The 19,330-nt window shown below is 48.3% G+C and overlaps 1 protein-coding gene across 4 annotated transcripts; it reads right to left on the bottom strand.

The window, feature by feature from the left end:
• Window positions 1–8,893: 8,893 nt before the first annotated feature.
• Window positions 8,894–18,497, bottom strand: lbr (lamin B receptor). 4 transcript variants are annotated; one of them, XM_047022047.1, is made up of 14 exons: window positions 17,047–17,185; window positions 16,240–16,353; window positions 15,838–16,012; window positions 15,561–15,764; window positions 14,738–14,815; window positions 14,026–14,197; window positions 13,508–13,701; window positions 12,722–12,971; window positions 12,440–12,543; window positions 12,158–12,283; window positions 11,900–12,068; window positions 11,728–11,808; window positions 11,109–11,231; window positions 8,894–10,972 (listed from the first exon to the last, which is right to left on the bottom strand). In XM_047022047.1, the coding sequence occupies exons 3-14, from the start codon at window positions 16,000–16,002 to the stop codon at window positions 10,812–10,814; spliced, it is 1,827 nt and encodes a 608-aa protein (XP_046878003.1). In that variant the 5' UTR covers window positions 16,003–16,012; window positions 16,240–16,353; window positions 17,047–17,185; the 3' UTR covers window positions 8,894–10,811. The 4 variants fall into 4 exon arrangements, with proteins under 4 accessions (XP_046878003.1, XP_046878001.1, XP_046878004.1 ...); XM_047022045.1 differs by lacking the exons at window positions 16,240–16,353; window positions 17,047–17,185 and adding an exon at window positions 18,369–18,497; XM_047022048.1 differs by lacking the exons at window positions 16,240–16,353; window positions 17,047–17,185 and adding an exon at window positions 17,407–17,735.
• Window positions 18,498–19,330: the final 833 nt, after the last annotated feature.

The raw sequence follows: 19,330 nt of genomic DNA, 5'->3' as shown, positions 1-19,330 counted from the left end.
CCAGCCGTCTGCACCCCAGACATGGCAGTGAGGCTGGAAAACACCAAACACACACACACACACACAGACAGCCCTGCACCTCTATGTCACAGTCCCAGGAGAGAAGTAGCATGCAGCAGTTTGTGGATGAGCTCCAGTCCAGCAGCGTCTTCAGGAGAGGAGACACTCTGTTTGACTTGGCCCAGGAGACTCACACACACACCTCCCCACACACACCTCCCCACACACACCTCCACACACACACACACCTCCACACACACACACACTGCTGGCAGGCCGAGAGACTTGACATGCATGTGGCGGGTGTGTGACTACCATCTGTGTGTGTATTTACAGAATGGGTATGTGTGTGTGTACCGTGTGTGTGTGTGTGTACAGTGTGTGTGTGTGTACAGTGTGTGTGTGTACCGTGTGTGTGTGACCATGATGACACCATGGAAGCAGTGCACTAACACAGGAAGGCACTGAGTAGTGATGCTGAATATAGACAACCTATACATGCTGCATATATAGTATATACTGTATATATTAGTGCTGTCAAACGATTAAAATATTTTATCGCGATTAATCGCATTCATGTCATAGTTAACTCACAATTAGTCGCATATTTTTATCTATTCTAAATGTCCCTTGATTTCTTTTGTCATATTATTTTTTGTCATTTTAATCCTCTTATCAACATGGAAAAGTGGATCGGCTTGCTTAGTGTAAATGTTTTTATTTATTGAAAACAACATTGCCATCGCCTGGCTTTGACGAGGGGGCGGAGAATTCGCATCAGCTGTGTGCTTGGTGGTATTTCAGACTGGGCGTGCTGCGATGACAGCTCAGTTCACAACGACAAAACACACAAATCACTTTGGTCTTGTCAACTTTTTAAAAGTAAACTTTCCATTCAGAATCTTATTTGCATCCATTTCGGCGTCTCGCGCTCACCATCCACTCAAAACTCCCCACCTCCATCAGAGAAACTGACTGTCTCCCCATCTTCAAGAAAAGGCTCAAGACGCACTTGTTCTGGGAGTAAAACGGTACTTAGGAATGGTTTGCTGGTCTCAATGTTAGTTTCCTCAAGGATCACAAGGACCCTTGCTTTGAGACTTGTTGCTCTTGTTGGTTAGTGGTAACTGATTTAAATTGTTGTACTCGCTGTGAAATATTTTTTACTGTAGCTTGCTTTTCTACAGGTACACTTGCACTTATAGCGATTCATTTTGTTTAATTGTAACTTGCTTAACTACATGCTGTTATGGTTCTTCCCTTTGGCACTTATTTTGGTTGTTCACTATATGTGCTTCATGTTTTGGCTACCCGCAAAGTTTTTGGGGCTATCTTGTTGTTATTATCAGTGACCTATGCACTTTGTAAAGCTTTCTCTTGGAAGTCGCTTGGATAAAAGCGTCTGCTAAATGATTACTTGTAAATGTCAACGGAAGGCCTTCCGCCAGCACAGCCACCTGATGTTAAAGCTGGTGTGGGCCAAGTAATGTGCCACATCCTCCTTTTGGCTCTCTGTACACATTAATGCCAACTGTGTCTCAGCTGCTCTTCTGACCTCCATATTAGTGGAAGGTTTGCACTTTGTAGCTGTAAGAAGATTGGTCATGAAACATTAATTTGTGAATTTATGATTGTGTCTGGTGGCTGAGCGGTTAGGGAATCAGGCTAATAATCTGAAGGTTGCCAGTTCGATTCCCGGCCATGCCAAATGACGTTGTGTCCTTGGGCAAGGCACTTCACCCTACTTGCCTCTTGCGGAAAAAAAATTCTGCCATTAAAATGGGTTTGCGTTAACGCCGTTAGTAAACGCGTTTAACTGACAGCACTAGTATATATTTGCTGTATATTATATAGAGAACCTGTACATGCTGCATATACAGTATATACTGTGTATATATATGCTGTATATTATATAGGGAACCAAGTCTGGTTGCAGAATATTAACAGGGATGTTTCACCCCCAGTTTAAGAGGCCGGTATTGAACAACATGATCAATAGTGACACGCTGTTCTGCTCCTATGGAACCATTGTTAAGCAGCTGACAGCTAAAACACCATCATCAACCATTCAGTCTGTGAACCACAGGGCAGAAGGAAGGATTGACTACACAGCTAATGATGTTATAAGAGTATAAGAGTATCTACTTCAACAGCCTAGCTGTCATCTCTTAGTTTCAACCTTGACTGTCTCTCAGTCAAAAAAACAAACAGAAATGAACTTAAACATCCTTTAACATTCACTCACATTCCAAATGAGACTGCCTGTGATCATGGCCAAACTAATGACACAGTAACTCTGCCTCTTTGTGATGTCAGCCTTCAGAACCGCTTTAAGAAATGCTCTCTGCTCAGTTCTGCCAAGACCTGTTTGTCACACGCCACAAGATTCAACAGAAAACACAGTTACAGCAACATCACTCCCCATCACTTCTGACCCCCCCCCAGATGTGTTCAGAAGGAAGACAGACTCATGTTTCATCATCACATCTTCTAAATCAGCTCATGAAAGTGTAAAACAAGAGTCTCCTAATGACAACACTTTAAGTCAGACAGCTGCTGTGTATAATGATGTTCAGGAACACATGGGGAGAAAGCTTAAGCACCCACACACACACACACACACATGTATACAGACACACACACACGCATACAGACATACACACACACGCATACATGTATAGACAAACACACACATATGTATACAGACACACACATACACACGTATACAGACATACACGCGCATACATGTATAGACACACACACACACACATGTATACAGACACAAAACACACAAATATGCATGCCCCACAGACACATGGACACACACACACACCAAGCACCACAAATCAAAGCTCTCTCTTTCTTCTGATTTATGCCCACTAATATCGTTTTTATTAGATACATCTACCAATGACAAAACCAAACTGATTGAGGTCAGATATAGATCAGGAGAATCTGTCAGCATAGCAACCCTCAGACCTCACACCCCATAATAAACCCTGTTACCATGGTGACAGGACCAGGGACAGCTCCTAGCGGTTGGCATGGTTCTTTACTGCTCTCTGGTGGCTGCTGGTGGTAACTGTTGATATACTTCTGCATGGATACCCCTTAACCAGAGGGTTAGATTCCATGACTAAACATCTTATGTCGAACTAATTCTACTGTTCTCCACAGCCCAGCCTCCATCCTTACCCCAGCCTTTACCCTGACCCCAGCCTTTACCCTAACCCAGCCTCTATTATTAGTTCTGCACTTCTGATCCTTGATCTACTGCAGTACTTTCAAAAAAGCACTATTTGTATGCCGCTTTAGATAATAGAATCTGCTAAATGGATACAATTTAGACTCTCACTTTTCTGTATAGTTTTCTTTCTCTCTTCCTATCTCATACTGTTCACACACAAACACTTCTCTCTCCAAACACAAACACCAGTTTCTCCACACACACACACACACACACACACACACACACACACACACACACTAGTCTCTCCAGAGCTTCCCTACAGTAGCTTCTGGGCCTTTTCCACAACAAATAAACAGCATCAATAAACCCCCTGAACTCTAAACATGGTCCCAGTTTTACAGATCTCCATGTGATTAGAATATTTTGTCGCCAGTTCTTCACACCAGTGATTTCAGTGTTGGAAACAGCAGCTCCTCCCACAAGCCAGAGGACACACAGCTCCATCCCATCTGCCCTGAGAGGGGGGAGGGAAGAGGGGGAGGGAAGATAGAGGAGAGTGAGAAAGGAGTGAAGGGGGATAGAGGAAGAGTGGAGAGATACACAGAGAGGAGAGAAAGAAGAGAGAGAGGAGAGAAAGAAGAGAGGGAGGGACGAATAGGTCTCACCCCCCTTCAGCTCAATAGCAGCAGCATGGTTTGGTCAGGGTGGTCAGTTCTGGGTGGTCAGGTCTGGGTGGTCTGGGTGGTCAGGTCTGGGTGGTCTGGGTGGTCAGTTCTGGGTGGTCAGGTCTGGGTGGTCTGGGTGGTCAGGTCAGGGTGGTCTGGGTGGTCTGGGTGGTCAGGTCAGGGTGGTCTGGGTGGTCTGGGTGGTCAGGTCAGGGTGGTCTGGGTGGTCTGGGTGGTCAGGTCAGGGTGGTCTGGGCGGTCAGGTCTGGGTGGTCAGGTCAGGGTGGTGTGGGTGGTCAGGTCAGGGTGGTGTGGGTGGTCTGGGTGGTCAGGTCAGGGTGGTCTGGGTGGTCTGGGTGGTCAGGTCAGGGTGGTCTGGGCGGTCAGGTCAGGGTGGTGTGGGTGGTCAGGTCTGGGTGGTCAGGTCTGGGTGGTCAGGGTGCAATGCAACACAGGAGGGTTGGAATTTCCCAACTCCTCATTTTCCTGACTCAGCGCTTCAAACACACGGTTGTTCTTTCTATTGTGATCACACGACGTGTGGACCATCTTGTCGTCCCGAGAGATTCTTGAGGTGTGACGTTCATCCCCTCTGCTTCTTTTCATCATATCCTCGTCTCTTCTGTTCTGAGGGAAGGCCTGCTTTGCTGAAAATGGGTGACAAGAAATGATGAAACTGTCAGGGCGACTTACAGTAAGTACAGGGACATTCCCCCCGAGGCAAGTAGGGTGAAGTGCCTTGCCCAAGGACGCAGCGTCATTTGGCACGGCCGGGAATCGATCCGGCAACCTTCTGATTACTAGCCCGACTCCCTCACCGCTCAGCCATCTGACTCCCTTAAAAAGGCATCTTACAATCAATTAGCCTTCAATCAATGCCTGCTCAAGTTCCTACCAAAGGTTCTCGGTCTTCCTCTCCCTCTCTGGCCTGCCCCTCTTTCCCTCTCCTGGATGAGGGTGTTGGGATGGTGGTGCTGGGTACTGGGCACTGCTGGACAGCAGGACGCCTGCACACAGCAGCTTGTACTCTGAGGGCGGGGAAGTTCTGCTGCGCTGAATAATGAAGCTGGCATCTTACTGGCATCTTACATCTTAAGTCACTACATCAGGCGGTGTTTGGTGCACTGATGATGCAGGTCAGACAGGTTAGTTCATGGTCATAAATTGCCTGTCTGGCTGGTTTATCTATCATTTATTATGGATGATCATACCAATCTGCTTTGTTTTGTCAAACATGTTCTACTGGTCAAGGATAATTAACAGTCTAAGGACTGTCCATGTAGTAACCTCTCTAGTTTGGCTGAGAGAACAGACTGTATGTAACACAATCCCCGGATTGTGAAATTATTGTTATTGTTCTCAATGTGTGGGCGAGTGCAGAGATGAGCTCAATATGTTCCTGCCGCCCTGCAAACCAGCTGCTTCCTACTGAAGGATGGTGTGGATTCCAACATGCTCATACCCTCTGCACTTAACCCATTCCTTCAAATCACATTGTCTCAATTATTTATAGGCTCATTAGCATTTCCTAATGATCTCCTCCACCCTCCAGGGCATGCTATGAACGCACACCACTATTAAACATGAGAAGAGAATGGAACTGTGCACAACAAAGACAGGTGCTCTCGGAGGAGCAGGAACTGTGAGTAGAGCTGTTCTCTCTGTCCTGTCATCTGACTGCCTTAACGTGACCTACAACAGCCTTGAGGGTCACATATAGAAAAGATTCTCAAACCCTTTGCTGAGAAACCGGCAAGATCTTTTATCTCCAGTGTGAAATGTCTTGTGAAAAACAAGTACTTTTTATTTAATACCAAAGGATTATTCATATTGAAAACAATCTGCAATATTTAAGAAATGGTATCTTAAATATTGCAAAATATTTAAAAAAAAGAAATGGTATCTTAAATCTTTTTTTCCTTTTTGTCATGCCTTTACTACAACTGGGTTCTACTTTAGACCATTAACTGTTAATTCATGAACAAAAATGTAAGATCGACTTTTCATCCCCTTGGAGGCCCTGCCCCACCTGGAGGCCCTGCCCCACCTGGAGGCCCTGCCCCACCTGGAGGCCCTGCCCCACCTGGAGGCCCTGCCCCACCTGGAGACCCTGCCCCACCTGGAGGCCCTGCCCCACCCTTTCACACTGGATGATCTACCGCTTTCCCTTGGAGACCCTGCCCCACCTTCCCCCATACATCATTGACTCTGGCCTGGTCTGGTCTGGAGACATGACCCCCCCCCCCCCTCCTTGGAGGCGCAGCTCCCATCTCCCTATACGCCATCAGGGTCTTGGGGCGATCTACTCCCTTCCCTAGAGCCCCCCCCCCCCCTCCCTTGGATGACCTCAGACCTGTGGGTCTTGTCTGCCCCCCTCCCTGAGTAGACCTGTGGGTCTTCTCCGCCCCCCTCCCTCTCCGAACATCACCAGATCCTTGGACTGCCCACCTTGTGCCACCATGAACGCCCTGGACATTTAATTGCACAACCACATTCCCACCCCATGGTCTTCTGACCAATCACCTATCACAGACCTCCCTCTCTGGGGGGTACAAAACCTGTCTCACGAGGACAGGGAGATAGAACCTGGACTGGGCAGAACTCTCTCTGATCTCTGTCACGACCACTTTCTCAACGAAGGCCTTCGTTTGTTCTATTCTGAGACTGTTTCTGCGAGACTGCTGTAGCATCATCGACTGATTCATTGTACGCTACTAGATGAAAATCCTGGTGTGTTGTTTTCATTGTGTATCTTGTGATTGCATCATTACTTACATTAAACTACAAATAACTTGGTCCGATATTTAACCTTGTATTATTGTCCACTACCCAGTTTCACTATCCTTAACAGTAAACACCTTTGTTCAAATAATTGCGATCCGACTACGATCCGATCGACACCCCGAGATGAGTCGATACCAGTCGGTTGATAATTCGGACATCGCATGCTTGTAAGCGGTAGCCTGGCTGCCAGCCCAACTTCGCCCCGCCCACAATAAAATTTGGTCGGGAAGTTGGGTCTGGAGTTAGCCTGACGTTGTCATACTCATAATTCTAGTCAGAATATGAGTCTGAAAATTCTCCGTTGGGCTGTGACTACGGGGCGTGTTTCAACAAAACTCGTAAAACAAATGCCTCTTCTCTCAATTGGATAGATCTACAACCAATCAGAGCAACGTAATATGTTGTTTGTTGAAAACGAATTCAACCCAAGCGCTCTTTCGTGACGTTGTTGATAACGTTCCTGTTGATCATCTGTCCATCATCGTATAAAGCCCGCCCTGACAATTTCATTGGTCAGTCCCGATTCTGGTTTTCTGTAGTTGTTCCCCAATACGAGACCCTCCAGAACCAACTTCCTGACCACATTTTTTTGTGGGCGGGGAGAAGTTGGGCTGGCAGCCAGGCTAGGTCTGGAGGGTCTCGTATTGGGAACAACTACATATTCAACGCATTTCAACGTTGAATGTCAATCCTGTGCCGGGTGAACTAGACTAGCTAGATCAGGCCTACTGTAGCTAGCACAGAAGAAAGTTAACGCTACGTAGCTAGCTAATGTGACGAGACTGAATTTAACACACCAGGGGACACCGACAACCTCGACAACCCAGCGCCTCTGATTTACCATGAACATTCTCATTTTCTAATTCTCATTAGATCAATATGTAGGCTACAACATTTAGCCTAATCCATTAAACAATGATTTGATACACAATATAGTCACGTTAAACGTATGGCTATACTGTTGGTCCTACGGTAGTTTGTGATTTCAAATGTTTAGGCATCAGACATAGGCCTATCTCAATATAGCAATATAATTGTAGCCTACAATTGCAAAACGAACCTAAATCTATAGGCCAGTGGTTCCCAACCCTATCCTCAGGGACCACCTGTCCTGCATGTTTTAGATGTTTCCCTGCTCCAACACACCTGATTCAAAAGCATGTTCGTTACCAAGCTTCTACAGAGCTAGATAACGACCCATTCATTTGAATCAGGTGTATTGGAGCAGGGAAACATCTAAAACATGCAGGACAGGTGGTCCCTGAGGATAGGGTTGGGAACCACTGCTATAGGCTACATATATCCTCCATTTTTCCGATAACAACCATGTTAAAAAGTTAGGCTGCTGGGTATTGATTAATAGGCAATTTATTTAAAACAATGTCAAAAAAGTCAATTTAGATGTGTTTAGAGGGTGTCTGTTTTTTAATCAACGAAATAAAGGTCTGACATCGACAGTCAATCATGACGTGCATTTTATTTTGAAGAAGCAGTGGATGAGTGAGCTGTCATTGTACACGGCTTAAAGGGAACGTTCTTTCTGGAAGAAGTCACGTGGCCGTGTGCATTGCTTTTGCCGTGGTGGATTGTATGATCCATGTTTTACCTTTCGGGCTGTTTAAAGGATAGGGTACACGCGCAATTAGCTTGACTACTTAAATCTGACTTGAATTAGTAGGACTACGTGAGCTGAAATTGGCCTTTATGGAACCGCTTTAGCCCCGCTTGACTTGTTAAGCTAATTCAAGTCTGGTTTGGGACTTTCAGTCCAGCTTTTTTGAGCGGCCTTTATGGAACAGACCCCTGGCCTGCATGAGCAGAGCTTTGGTTTCTCTGCACTGTGTCTGGTAAACACATACCGTTCCTGAACTCTGACCACCTAAACACTGTTAGATTTCTATCCTTCTGATCCTTGATCTTCTACTGGACTTCCTATATGCAGTATTTGTTCGTCCTTTTGGATAAAAGCATCTGTTAAACTAGTTCAATGGAAACATGAGTGACAGAACATACATTGGGGAGGTGCAGGAATACTATAAACCTTTCATTTTGATCAAAACAAATGACAAAGTGAGCTGTAAACTTCTCTGTCTAGAACGAAGCACAGGTTCTTCATGAACGTCAACTCATCCAGTAGCTCAGCCTCCGCCCAGAGAACGCCTTGGACCAAGGTGGTCCTACACCATCTCTTCAGGGCTCTGTAGCCCCCTACAGAGGACAGGCTAGGACACAGCACAGACCACTGGGACAAGAATCAGGCAGATCCATTTTAATTAAAAAGATAAACAAATGTGAAAATCAGAGAAGCAACTTTAAATATCTACTGAGAAACAAGATCTAATATCTCTATGAGGACTGTGATCTCTTTTATACTTAAAATCACATAATTCTTTTTAAAAATAAAATCCAAAATATTTACATTGCATTTTGTTGTTTTCATTAAAATGCTAGCTACTTTAGTTCTTCACTATTCTGCTCTGCTACTGGCAGATGAAACACTGGGTATAAATGTAGGATGAACACATGGTATGAATGTAGGATGAACACTGGGTATGAATGTAGGATGAACACTGGAGAGAAGAGCAACCACAGCATGAGGGCCTAAACTAGAACCTTCTTTTAAACAAATCGACAACTGTCACTCATAAGAGTTCACATTAAGAACAACAGAAGAGGATGTCTGGTGTTGATGGATGAAGCTAACGGCAGACACTGTCCTACTCTGTAGGATACCCAGCGTGGCAGCGAGGAGAGGCCTGCTGCAGAGGACTGCCTGCTGTGGTGATACCAGCTGTCTGCTTCTGGCCTCAGGTCAGAAGCAGACCCTCAGTTGCTCAGCGCTACACTGCCCCCTGCAGCCTCTCTGGGGAACACTTCAACTCTGAACCTGACGTAGCAAACACACAGGATAATAACACTTGGATCAATCATAAAAGTGGAAATAATATTATAAATAAAAAATGTAAAACATCTTGCAAACACCATCTTGCATTGGATGCATTTACAACAACAATTCAGTTTCTTCACACTCAGTGAAATCTACATCTCTCTATAAAAATATAAACAACAAAACTATTAAGACATAAAACCTTCTAAAACCTTCTAAATCCTTGTCTGTCCTGAGAGATCGTTAGTCCTCGTAGTGGTCCAACTGTACAGGTAAAAGGAGCATCATACACAATATACACAAGCAAATATACTTACCAAGCAGATACTGTAAAACTACTGAATATGCGAGTGAAGAGAGTTTAAGATGGTATTTATCCTGAGCCAATGTCAATGGGTAAGTATGTGTAAAAATGAAAATGCATATGTACAAAACAATACATACAAGCCAGAATTTACCAGCATATTTTGAGGCAAGTTTAAAACATTCCTATCAAATTTGAAACATATCAAATAAAGGCATGAATCCGAACACAAGCCAGCTGATGACAGAAGTCCATGTTCCTCCAGAGGAAACACGAGAGGATCAAACTAGCAAGATTCCACTTCCTTAAAAAAAAAATCAGAAAACATCTCAAGTTCAAATTTCTAAATTGATTCAAAGTTTTTGTTCAGTTTAGTTTTTTTTAGGTATTAGGCTATTCCACAGCTAACCTGGGAGCCTTTGAGGATGGGCGTGGCCAGTAGAAGCTGGGGGATGAGGAGGAGGGGCGTGGCCAGTAGAGGCTGGGGGATGAGGAGGAGGGGCGTGGCCAGTAGAGGCTGGGGGATGAGGAGGAGGGGCGTGGCCAGTAGAGGTTGGGGATGAGGGGCGTGGCCAGTAGAGGCTGGGGATGAGGAGGAGGGGCGTGGCCAGTAGAGGCTGGGGATGAGGAGGGTTGTGGTCAGTAGAGGCCAGGGATGAGGGGGCATGGCCAGTAGAGGCTGGCAATGAGGGCATGGTCAGTAGAGGCCAGGGATAAGGGGGTGTGGCCAGTAGAAGCTGGCAATGAGGGCGTGGTCAGTAGAGGCCAGGGATGAGGGGGCATGGCCAGTAGAGGCTGGGGATGAGGGTGTGGTCAGTAGAGGCCAGGGATGAGGGTGTGGTCAGTAGAGGCTGGGGATGAGGGTGTGGTCAGTAGAGGCCAGGGATGAGGGTGTGGTCAGTAGAGGCTGGGGATGAGGGTGTGGTCAGTAGAGGCCAGGGATGAGGGTGTGGTCAGTAGAGGCCAGGGATGAGGGTGTGGTCAGTAGAGGCCGGGGATGATGCGGTAGTGCACAGCGCTGCAGTACTCGTCCCAGGCAGAACCGTACTTCCTCCGACACAGAGCCTCATCACGTGCCTCACGGTGCACCAGCAGGCAGGTGAAGTACACCACGTAGAAGTAGGGCAGCAGGTGGTCCAATCCTACACACACACACACACACACACAGACAAGGGTTTAGGGTTAAGGTTAGGGGTCAGGGGATGGTATCTGCAGACTCACCACAGGGCAGGGTTAGGGGTCAGGGGTCAGGGTTTAGGTCAGTATCTGCCGACTTACCACAGGGCAGAGACCAGGCCAGGGCCATGATGATGTCACCCAGGTAGTTGGGGTGACGGACGACACCCCACAACCCAGACACCAGCAGGCTCTTCCCTGTCGCCGTGGGGATGGTCTTCAAGTCTGGACACACATCAAAACATGGCTACACAGGGAGGCTCACAGTGATCATGCAAGCTCGCTACAGAACGTCTAAATAGCCGTCAAGTCTACAATGAGCTCTCCACAGCCTCATCATCATCTCCATGTCCAGCTCCCGTTAGGCAGGTGAGGGGGTTAGGGCTAGGCAGGTGAGGGGGTTAGGGCTAGGCAGGTGAGGGGGTTAGGGCTAGGCAGGTGAGGGGTTAGGACTAGGCAGGTGAGGGGGTTAGGGCTAGGCAGGTGAGGGGTTAGGGCTAGGCAGGTGAGGGGGTTAGGGCTAGGCAGGTGAGGGGTTAGGGCTAGGCAGGTGAGGGGTTAGGGCTAGGCAGGTGAGGGGTTAGGGCTAGGCAGGTGAGGGGGTTAGGGCTAGGCAGGTGAGGGGGTTAGGGCTAGGCAGGTGAGGGGTTAGGGCTAGGCAGGTGAGGGGTTAGGGCTAGGCAGGTGAGGGGTTTAGGGCTAGGCAGGTGAGGGGACTCACGGGCGAGGCTGGGGTGGTCCGGGTTCCTCCTGAAGGCGTTCTTCTGGGAGTTGGCCTTCCTGAAGATCACGTATCCAACAGCTGCAAGACCAAACACACTGAGATCCACTCCAGCACCACAACACAGCAGTTTTCTGAGCATCCTGACCCTCCATGCAGGTGCTTCTCCTACCGTTCAGAGTGAGGATGGCTGCCAGCCAGGGTAGGGTGAGAGGGCTGGGGTGGCTGACCAGGTAGAAGGCCTGCAGGCTGTACACAAAGGGAACCCACACCAGGTCTCCAAACGCCAGCATGAAGCCAAACCCGTCCTGCACGATGTCCATGGTGGTCAGGATAGCCTCCTGGGGTCAGAGGTCAAGAAGGTCACATGCACTTTTATTCATACAGACACACACTGACCACAGACAGCAGAGCTGCAGTGTGTGTGTACCTCGTTCCACAGGGCGTCCAGCACGTAGAGCAGTTGGAAGGCGTTGACCAGGATCATGGCAGCAGACGGCCTCTCCAGACCCTGAAGCCTCATTTCAGCCAGGGCCATGGACATGTTGATCACCACCTGGACACACACACACACACACACAGCGTTAGGCCAGGACCGGGAGAGGAGCTGGGCTGTCTCATATTCTCTCTCCAGTCAGAGAGCAGATCTACCCTAACCCTTCCAGCTGCAGGACCCTGACGAGCCACCAGGTGGCGCATTCACACCACTCACCCAGCCTATCAGACCAGGGCGCAGCTCACAGAAGAACTTGAGGTCGAAGCTCCTGATGCGGGGGTTGAGCTCATGACCCATGAAGAAGTCGTAGATGATGTTACCTGAGGAGAGGAACAGCCAGACACACATGACCTCCATGAACACATCACCAGGAAGGGCACATCAGCTCCTGGAACAAACACTTCTATGTTTGAAAAATACAGAAAAAAATACTGAAATCTTTAGCTGCACTGTAAGTAAGAGACTTACACAGCCCACCTCCCTCCCTCCCTCCCTCACCAGAGTGGCCTCCGGGGGCCAGGGCGTGGGCAGGGGCCCAGCGAGAGCGTGCGTACAGGAACAGGCTGAGCAGCGTGGCCACAAGCGTGCTGGCTACCGCCAGCTGCAGGAAGTGGCTGTGCACGTAGGTGAGGTCCACTTCCTGGTGCAGTGCAGCACCCAAGGCCAGCGCTGTCAGGACAAGGCAGGAGAAACCGTTGATCCGGTACTGCAGGCACTGGCCGCTCTTCAGAGCCAGGCCTTCTACAACCTGGGGGGAGACAGTGTTAGATATGGGCTCAGGGTGGAGGGGTGGGCTCAGGGTGGAGGGGTGGGCTCAGGGTGGAGGTGTGGGCTCAGGGTGGAGGTGTGGGCTCAGGGTGGAGGGGTGGGCTCAGGGTGGAGGTGTGGGCTCAGGGTGGAGGTGTGGGCTCAGGGTGGAGGTGTGGTTGACAGAGACAGTGTTAGATATGGGCTCAGGGTGGAGGGGTGGTTGACAGAGACAGTGTTAGATTTGGGCTCAGGGTGGAGGGGTGGTTGACAGAGACAGTGTTAGATATGGGCTCAGGGTGGAGGGGTGGTTGACAGAGACAGTGTTAGATTTGGGCTCAGGGTGGAGGGGTGGTTGACAGAGACAGTGTTAGATATGGGCTCAGGGTGGAGGGGTGGTTGACAGAGACACTGTTAGATATGGGCTCAGGGTGGAGGGGTGGTTGACAGAGACAGAGAGCTCAACTTGGTTTAAGGTGTGTGTGTATATGTTTCTATATAACGTGTGTGTGTGTGTGTGTGTGAGTGAGTGGTCACCTTGCCGACAGGGAGCAGGTGCAGCAGGGCCTGCAGGAGGATCCAGAGGCAGACAAGTGCGAGGGCTTGGGGGTCCCAGAGGGCCTGGGGACTGGGCAGGGACAGGGGGGCCAGCACACTGGCATCCTGCTGGCCCACCTTCACCAGCAGACACAGCACCATGCATGGCAACAGCAGCAGCATGAACACCACTCCTAGGAAACACACAATCGTAAAAACACACAGTAGTGAGTAACAGCAACCTCAGATCTAAACTTCTTGTAGTCGAGACTAAAATCACAGAATTAATTTCTTCTGGGTAAAACAGGGGGGCTGATGTGCTTTTCTGAGTGTTGATATGGTGTGCTTTGGTTTTGGGTGCTTCCCGTTAGCGGTTGATAAAAGGCAGAGGTGACCATGGTGACCAGTGTGCTCCAGGAGCCATCATGGATGAGACACGGCACCTTGTGATTGGTCAGCACAACAGGAAGTGTGTTTGAGGCTACTCATTCCAGTGCAGGCCTGTGGGATATGCGTACCTATCCGTCCTCCAAACTCCAGCTCTGTGGTCCTGGGGGTGGAGGCTGGGGCAGAGGTGTCCTCCTGCTGCTGCTGCTGCTGCTGCTGCCCTGCCGGCCTGGCATCCCCGTCATCCTTCCTGCGCCGCAGGTTGTAGCGGCTCTCCACCTTCTTCACTGGCTCCCCCTCCACCTGGAACAATTTTAATTAAACACAGTTGTGAGATTACAGTTGTGATAATTTTCTTTCGAAAATCATCACACTATCCAACAGTAATCTAACCATCCAACAGTAATCTAACCATCCAACAGTAATCTAACAATCCAACAGTAATCTAACCATCCAACAGTAAGCTAACCCTCCAACAGTAAGCTAACCCTCCAACAGCTAGATAACCCTCCAACACTTGGATAACCTTCCAACAGTAAGCTAACCAGCAGCGACCTGAGATGAGGGGTATTTCCTGGTTCTAGTAAAGCCCATTCACTAACACGATGAGAGGTATTTCCTGGTTCTAGTGAAGCCCATTCACTAACATAATGAGAGGTATTTCCTGGTTCTAGTAAAGCACATTCACTAACATGCAGACTAGCTAGCCCACCACTGTCTCTCACCACCACCCAGCAACATCAAACACACAGCTTTTCAAAACGAGGAGAAAAGGGACTATTTAAATAAATACACACACGACATTCCTAAATAACATGTATAGGGTTAGGCTAAATGTCTCACCTCATTCACTTTGTTAGCGGCGTCATTCTCCTCTTTCTTTTCATGCTTATTGTTGCTATTGTTATCAACTGGCTTTGCCTGTGGTGGACACACACACACAGAGGCCAGGCCGTGATCAGGGGAGGACAGGAGAGATGGTCAGACACAGACGGTGGTGAACCCAGGGCAGGACAGGAGAGATGGTCAGACACAGACGGTGGTGAACCCAGGGCAGGACAGGAGAGATGGTTAGACACTCTCCAAGGAGAGAGGTAGAGTCAGAGGGGTGGAGGCAGAGGGGTAGAGGGAGGCAGAGGGGTAGAGGGGAGGAGGGAGGTAGAGGCAGAGGGATAAAGGGAAGGAGGGAGGTAGAGGCAGAGGGGTAAAGGGAAGGAGGGAGGTAGAGGCAGAGGGGTAGAGAGAAGGAGGGAGGTAGAGGCAGAGGGAAGGAGGGAGGTAGAGGCAGAGGGGTAGAGGGAAGGAGGGAGGTAGAGGCAGAGGGGTAGAGGGAAGGAGGGAGGTAGAGGCAGAGGGGTAGAGGCAGAGGGAAGGAGGGAGGTAGAGGGAAGGAGGGAGGTAGAGGCAGAGGGGTAGAGGGAAGGAAGGAGGTAGAGGCAGAGGGGGAGAGGGAAGTAGAGGGAAGGAGGGAGGTGGAGGGAAGGAGGGAGGTAGAGGCAGAGGAGGAGAGGGAAGGAGGGAGGTAGAGGCAGAGGAGGAGAGGGAAGGAGGGAGGTAGAGGCAGAGGGGGAGAGGGAAGGAGGGAGGTAGAGGCAGAGGGATAATGGGAAGGAGGGAGGTAGAGGCAGAGGGAAGGAGGGAGGTAGAGGCAGAGGGGGTATCTTACCAAGGGGCTGAGTCGGACCTCCAGGACCTCCTTCAGTTTGGGCTCCCTGCGCGAGGTGGGAGTCTCTGTAGCGACGGCGGCAGTGGTACGAGAGGAGGAGCGGCGGGTGGTCCGGGCCGGGGAGCGCGACCGGGAGCGCCGCCGTGACGGGGAACGAGACCGAGACCGGGACCGCCGGCTGGAGGGCCGGAACCCTGCTCCGCTCTGGAACCACAGAACCATGGTTACACATCATGGTAACAGTCCTCTACTGAGCTAGAGAGTCTGCCTGTTTTACCTTGATGTCAGCATCCCTGAGCTCCAGCTCAGTGCCGTCCTTGTACACCACCGTGTAGAGCTGGCTCCGGGCCTCGTAGCCCAGAACCTTCACCTCGTAGTACAGGTTGCTGCCAGGCCATCGGCCCATCACCATCTCCCCACTCTGGAACCTTGCACTTGGCATCCTTATCTACCTGGGGGGAGACAGTCAGAGAGAGCGGGAGAGGTAGGAAGAGAGAGCGGGAGAGCAGGAGAGAGAGGAAGAGAGAGGAAGAGAGAGGAAGAGAAAGAGGATAAGAGTGTGAGAGAGAGGAAGAGAGCGGGAGAGAGCGGGAGAGGGAAAGGAGGTGTGATGTTAGACAGAACACAGGGCAGTTTTACAAGGAGAAGGGGATGGCACCAAACAAAGATTCTGTCTTACTGTTGGAAGTAAAGATCACAATGGAGAGCTGCTGCAGAGTCCAGACAACAACTAAACTGGGATTGTTCTGATTCACACTGAACGAGACTCTCTGGGTTCATAAAGACATGCAGACTGGAGACAGGTCAGAGCAACAATGAACACAATGTAGAACTGAGATCAGCAGGATGGAGAGAGATGCTGTGTGTGTGTGTGAGAGACAGAGTGAAGTGCTGACATGCTGGTCCACACTAGGTTTAACTCTGCAGGGCTTGACTAGCCACGGCCCCATCACTCTTTTGTCAGAAGCTCAAAGGCCTTTGTGAGTGGACTTACACTGACATACAGGTAAGTCCAAAACGTATTTCTGGAGCTGACTAAATGAACACCAACATAGGTTAATGGTTACTCGTTTACTGTGTAAACATCTTTTCTTTCTAACTCTAACAACATAAATATATTTGTTGTCTTAAAATTGCACACAACCATTGCAATTTACCAGGTACTTTCTTAGAATAAAAGTATTGTCCATACAGTTGTCAGATTAGTAACATCAACACATACATAAAAAAAATATTATCTAAAAAGATAAATACATAGACTTGCATAAACCAGTCATTTCTCGCAGCCCATAATGGCCCACAACCTGATTATACAGAGATGTAGCGCAGACAGAGCCCACTAAGCCGTCACAGTTGTTATGGAATCTGCTTTACTAGATTAGTGACCATCTTACTCCATTAATACAAGCAGTCTCACTCTAGACACACACCCCAAGCAGTCTCACTCTAGACACACACCCCAAGCAGTCTCACTCTAGACACACACCCCAAGTTTCTGTGTTGACGTCCTAGCGTGTCTCGTGCTCAGGCCCATACGGCTGTAGCTAAATGTCCCAGTAGTCCTGCTAGCTCGGAGTCACTCTCCGCTCAAACTCTCCATACCCGCATCCGTAAAGGACGCGGGCTATGACGTCAGCACCCCGCTTTTAGAGATGTAGTTAAGCAGCTAGGCGCTAGCTGGCTGACAGACAAACTACTTTAAAACAGCTTTTAACTGGGTTTACAACACAAAAAATTGTTGTTTAAGACTAACGTTAGACAGTGGTTAGATCAACACTATCATTTACGTTATAGCCAACTTAAAACTGTCTGCTTCGATCTAACTGTATTGCAAAACTACACATACCTGCTATAAAACCACACAAACAAAAAAATATGACTTCAGTTAAATCTCTTGAATGTTGTCAAGCCACCTCAAATTTCCAGTCGATTTAGCGAAAGCAGAAAAGGTAGTTGGTGAGCGCACATAATATAACGGTACTGTACTCCGCCCGCTGGCAGACTTGGAACAATCAAAAGTGAAATAAAGGAGCGGGATTCTAAGCAGGCTTGAAAACTTGACTGTATCTAGAAAACAGGATGAAATTAGAAACCGTGAATAACTTATCATTGCTACTACATAGCAAGTAAAGAATCTGCTCCTTTAATAATACCTTGCTTCAAATGACAGCGGCAGGGAGGGAAAACGTCATGTATTCAAACCTACAGGGCAGCTAGCGGCAGTTCAACATGCTAACGAGTTAGTTGACTACCCGATAAAAACTGATTGCTCAATACGTTTATTCAGTTAACTTGTAAAAAGTGGTTGCTGCTAGCAAGACGAACAACAACAACACATAGCTGTATAAAACGTTTGATTATGGAACGTAAACTATGCACCGGTTGGACGCGCTTCAGACTACTGTACAGTAGCTAGTATTCCCTGCAGCAGAACGGCAATTGAGCAACACATGTCTCTTCACTGGTTGAATATGCGCGTGGAGCAATCATTCAAGTACAAACGCTTCTTAAAAGCTTTCAATAACTGAAACAGACAGTAAATGTATTTATCTATAATGACTATAAAATATTTGCTTAACGTGTTGTCTGAAAGGTTACTATTGTATTGCAGAACAAGACTACGCCAGCCACTGTCAGCTTGCTAGCTAGTTACTGTAGCCTAGCCACGTTGGGCTATCTTTGAATATCTAGCGTTAGCGTTAGCGTTATATTGTATCGTACGTTACCGGCCTCATTAGTCCAACAAAGACAAACGAAACCTATCAAATGTCTCTACGTTAAAGAGGTTACACAAATACGTGTTCTTACCTTGATATATCACCTACAGTTCCAGCAAGAAAAATAGAGATGTATCCCTTTAAAAACGTGCAACGAAAAAAAATATTTTTAAAAACTGCAGCGGAACGTAGAGCGCGTTCTCCCTCCCTGTATCTCAAAACGAGTGACTGTGATGGCGCGAAGCCTTCTGATTGGCTCAGCAGCTTATCATTTTAAATAGTTGCATCTTCTCATTGGCTGACTGTGGGATTTAACAGAGTTGTGATTGGTTACCACCAGGTAGTCACGACTGCATGTCCTTGCGCTTTGTTTACGGGTGTCAGAATGCTTGTCATACAACATGGAGGAATGGATGATATATTTGTGATACACGATACAAATTATAGTCAAACTAAAGTGAAATTGAAATTAAATATAAATTCATGCGATACTGTAAATGTCTGTTTGTAATTTAGCTGTTTAATGAAACAAATCAAATCAAGGGCTTCACATACACCCATAGCACTGCCCCTCAACCAACCTAAACCCTCAAATGACTGTCAAAAGTCTATCTGTATCAAAAGTTATGCTCTAAAAAGTATTTTGTTTCCTAGAAGCTGAATATTTTGAAATTTATGGTAACAGTATAACAGGTAACATGTGGCATGCATAACACATATCTGTTGTGCATGTGCAGCTGCCTTCTTAAACAGGGGGCATAACGTCAGGGATCATTCACATCCTGTCAGGCTGTTCACTCAGCCTCCTCTCCCTCTCTCCCCTCTCTCTCTCCCCCCTCCCTCTCTCTCTCCCCCCCCTTCCTCTCCCTCTCTTCCCCTCCCTCCCTTTCCCCCTCCCTCTCTCCCCCCCCCCTCCCTCTCTCTCTCCCCCCTTCCTCTCCCCCCTTCCTCTCCCTCCCCTCCCTCTCCCCCCTCCCTCTCTTCCCCTCTCCCCTTCTCCCCCCTCCCTCTGACCGACCGAGCAGGCAGCAGCAAGTGATCCTGCTGTCTCTA

This window comes from Hypomesus transpacificus, chromosome 6, assembly GCF_021917145.1.
Source record: "Hypomesus transpacificus isolate Combined female chromosome 6, fHypTra1, whole genome shotgun sequence".
Lineage (NCBI taxonomy): Eukaryota > Metazoa > Chordata > Actinopteri > Osmeriformes > Osmeridae > Hypomesus > Hypomesus transpacificus.
Note: the sequence above shows the minus strand (reverse complement) of the source record. Positions and strands in the feature narration are given on the sequence as shown.

Excerpts from the sequence above, each read along its gene's own strand:
- lbr (XM_047022045.1), bottom strand. The coding sequence starts at position 16,002 with ATGCCAAGTGCAAGGTTCCAGAGTGGGGAGATGGTGATGGGCCGATGG. Across the intron at positions 15,765-15,837 it reads TCAGGGATGCTGACATCAAG|AGCGGAGCAGGGTTCCGGCC; the intron begins GTAAAACAGGCA and ends CTGTGGTTCCAG. Across the intron at positions 14,816-15,560 it reads AGGTCCGACTCAGCCCCTTG|GCAAAGCCAGTTGATAACAA; the intron begins GTAAGATACCCC and ends TGTCCACCACAG.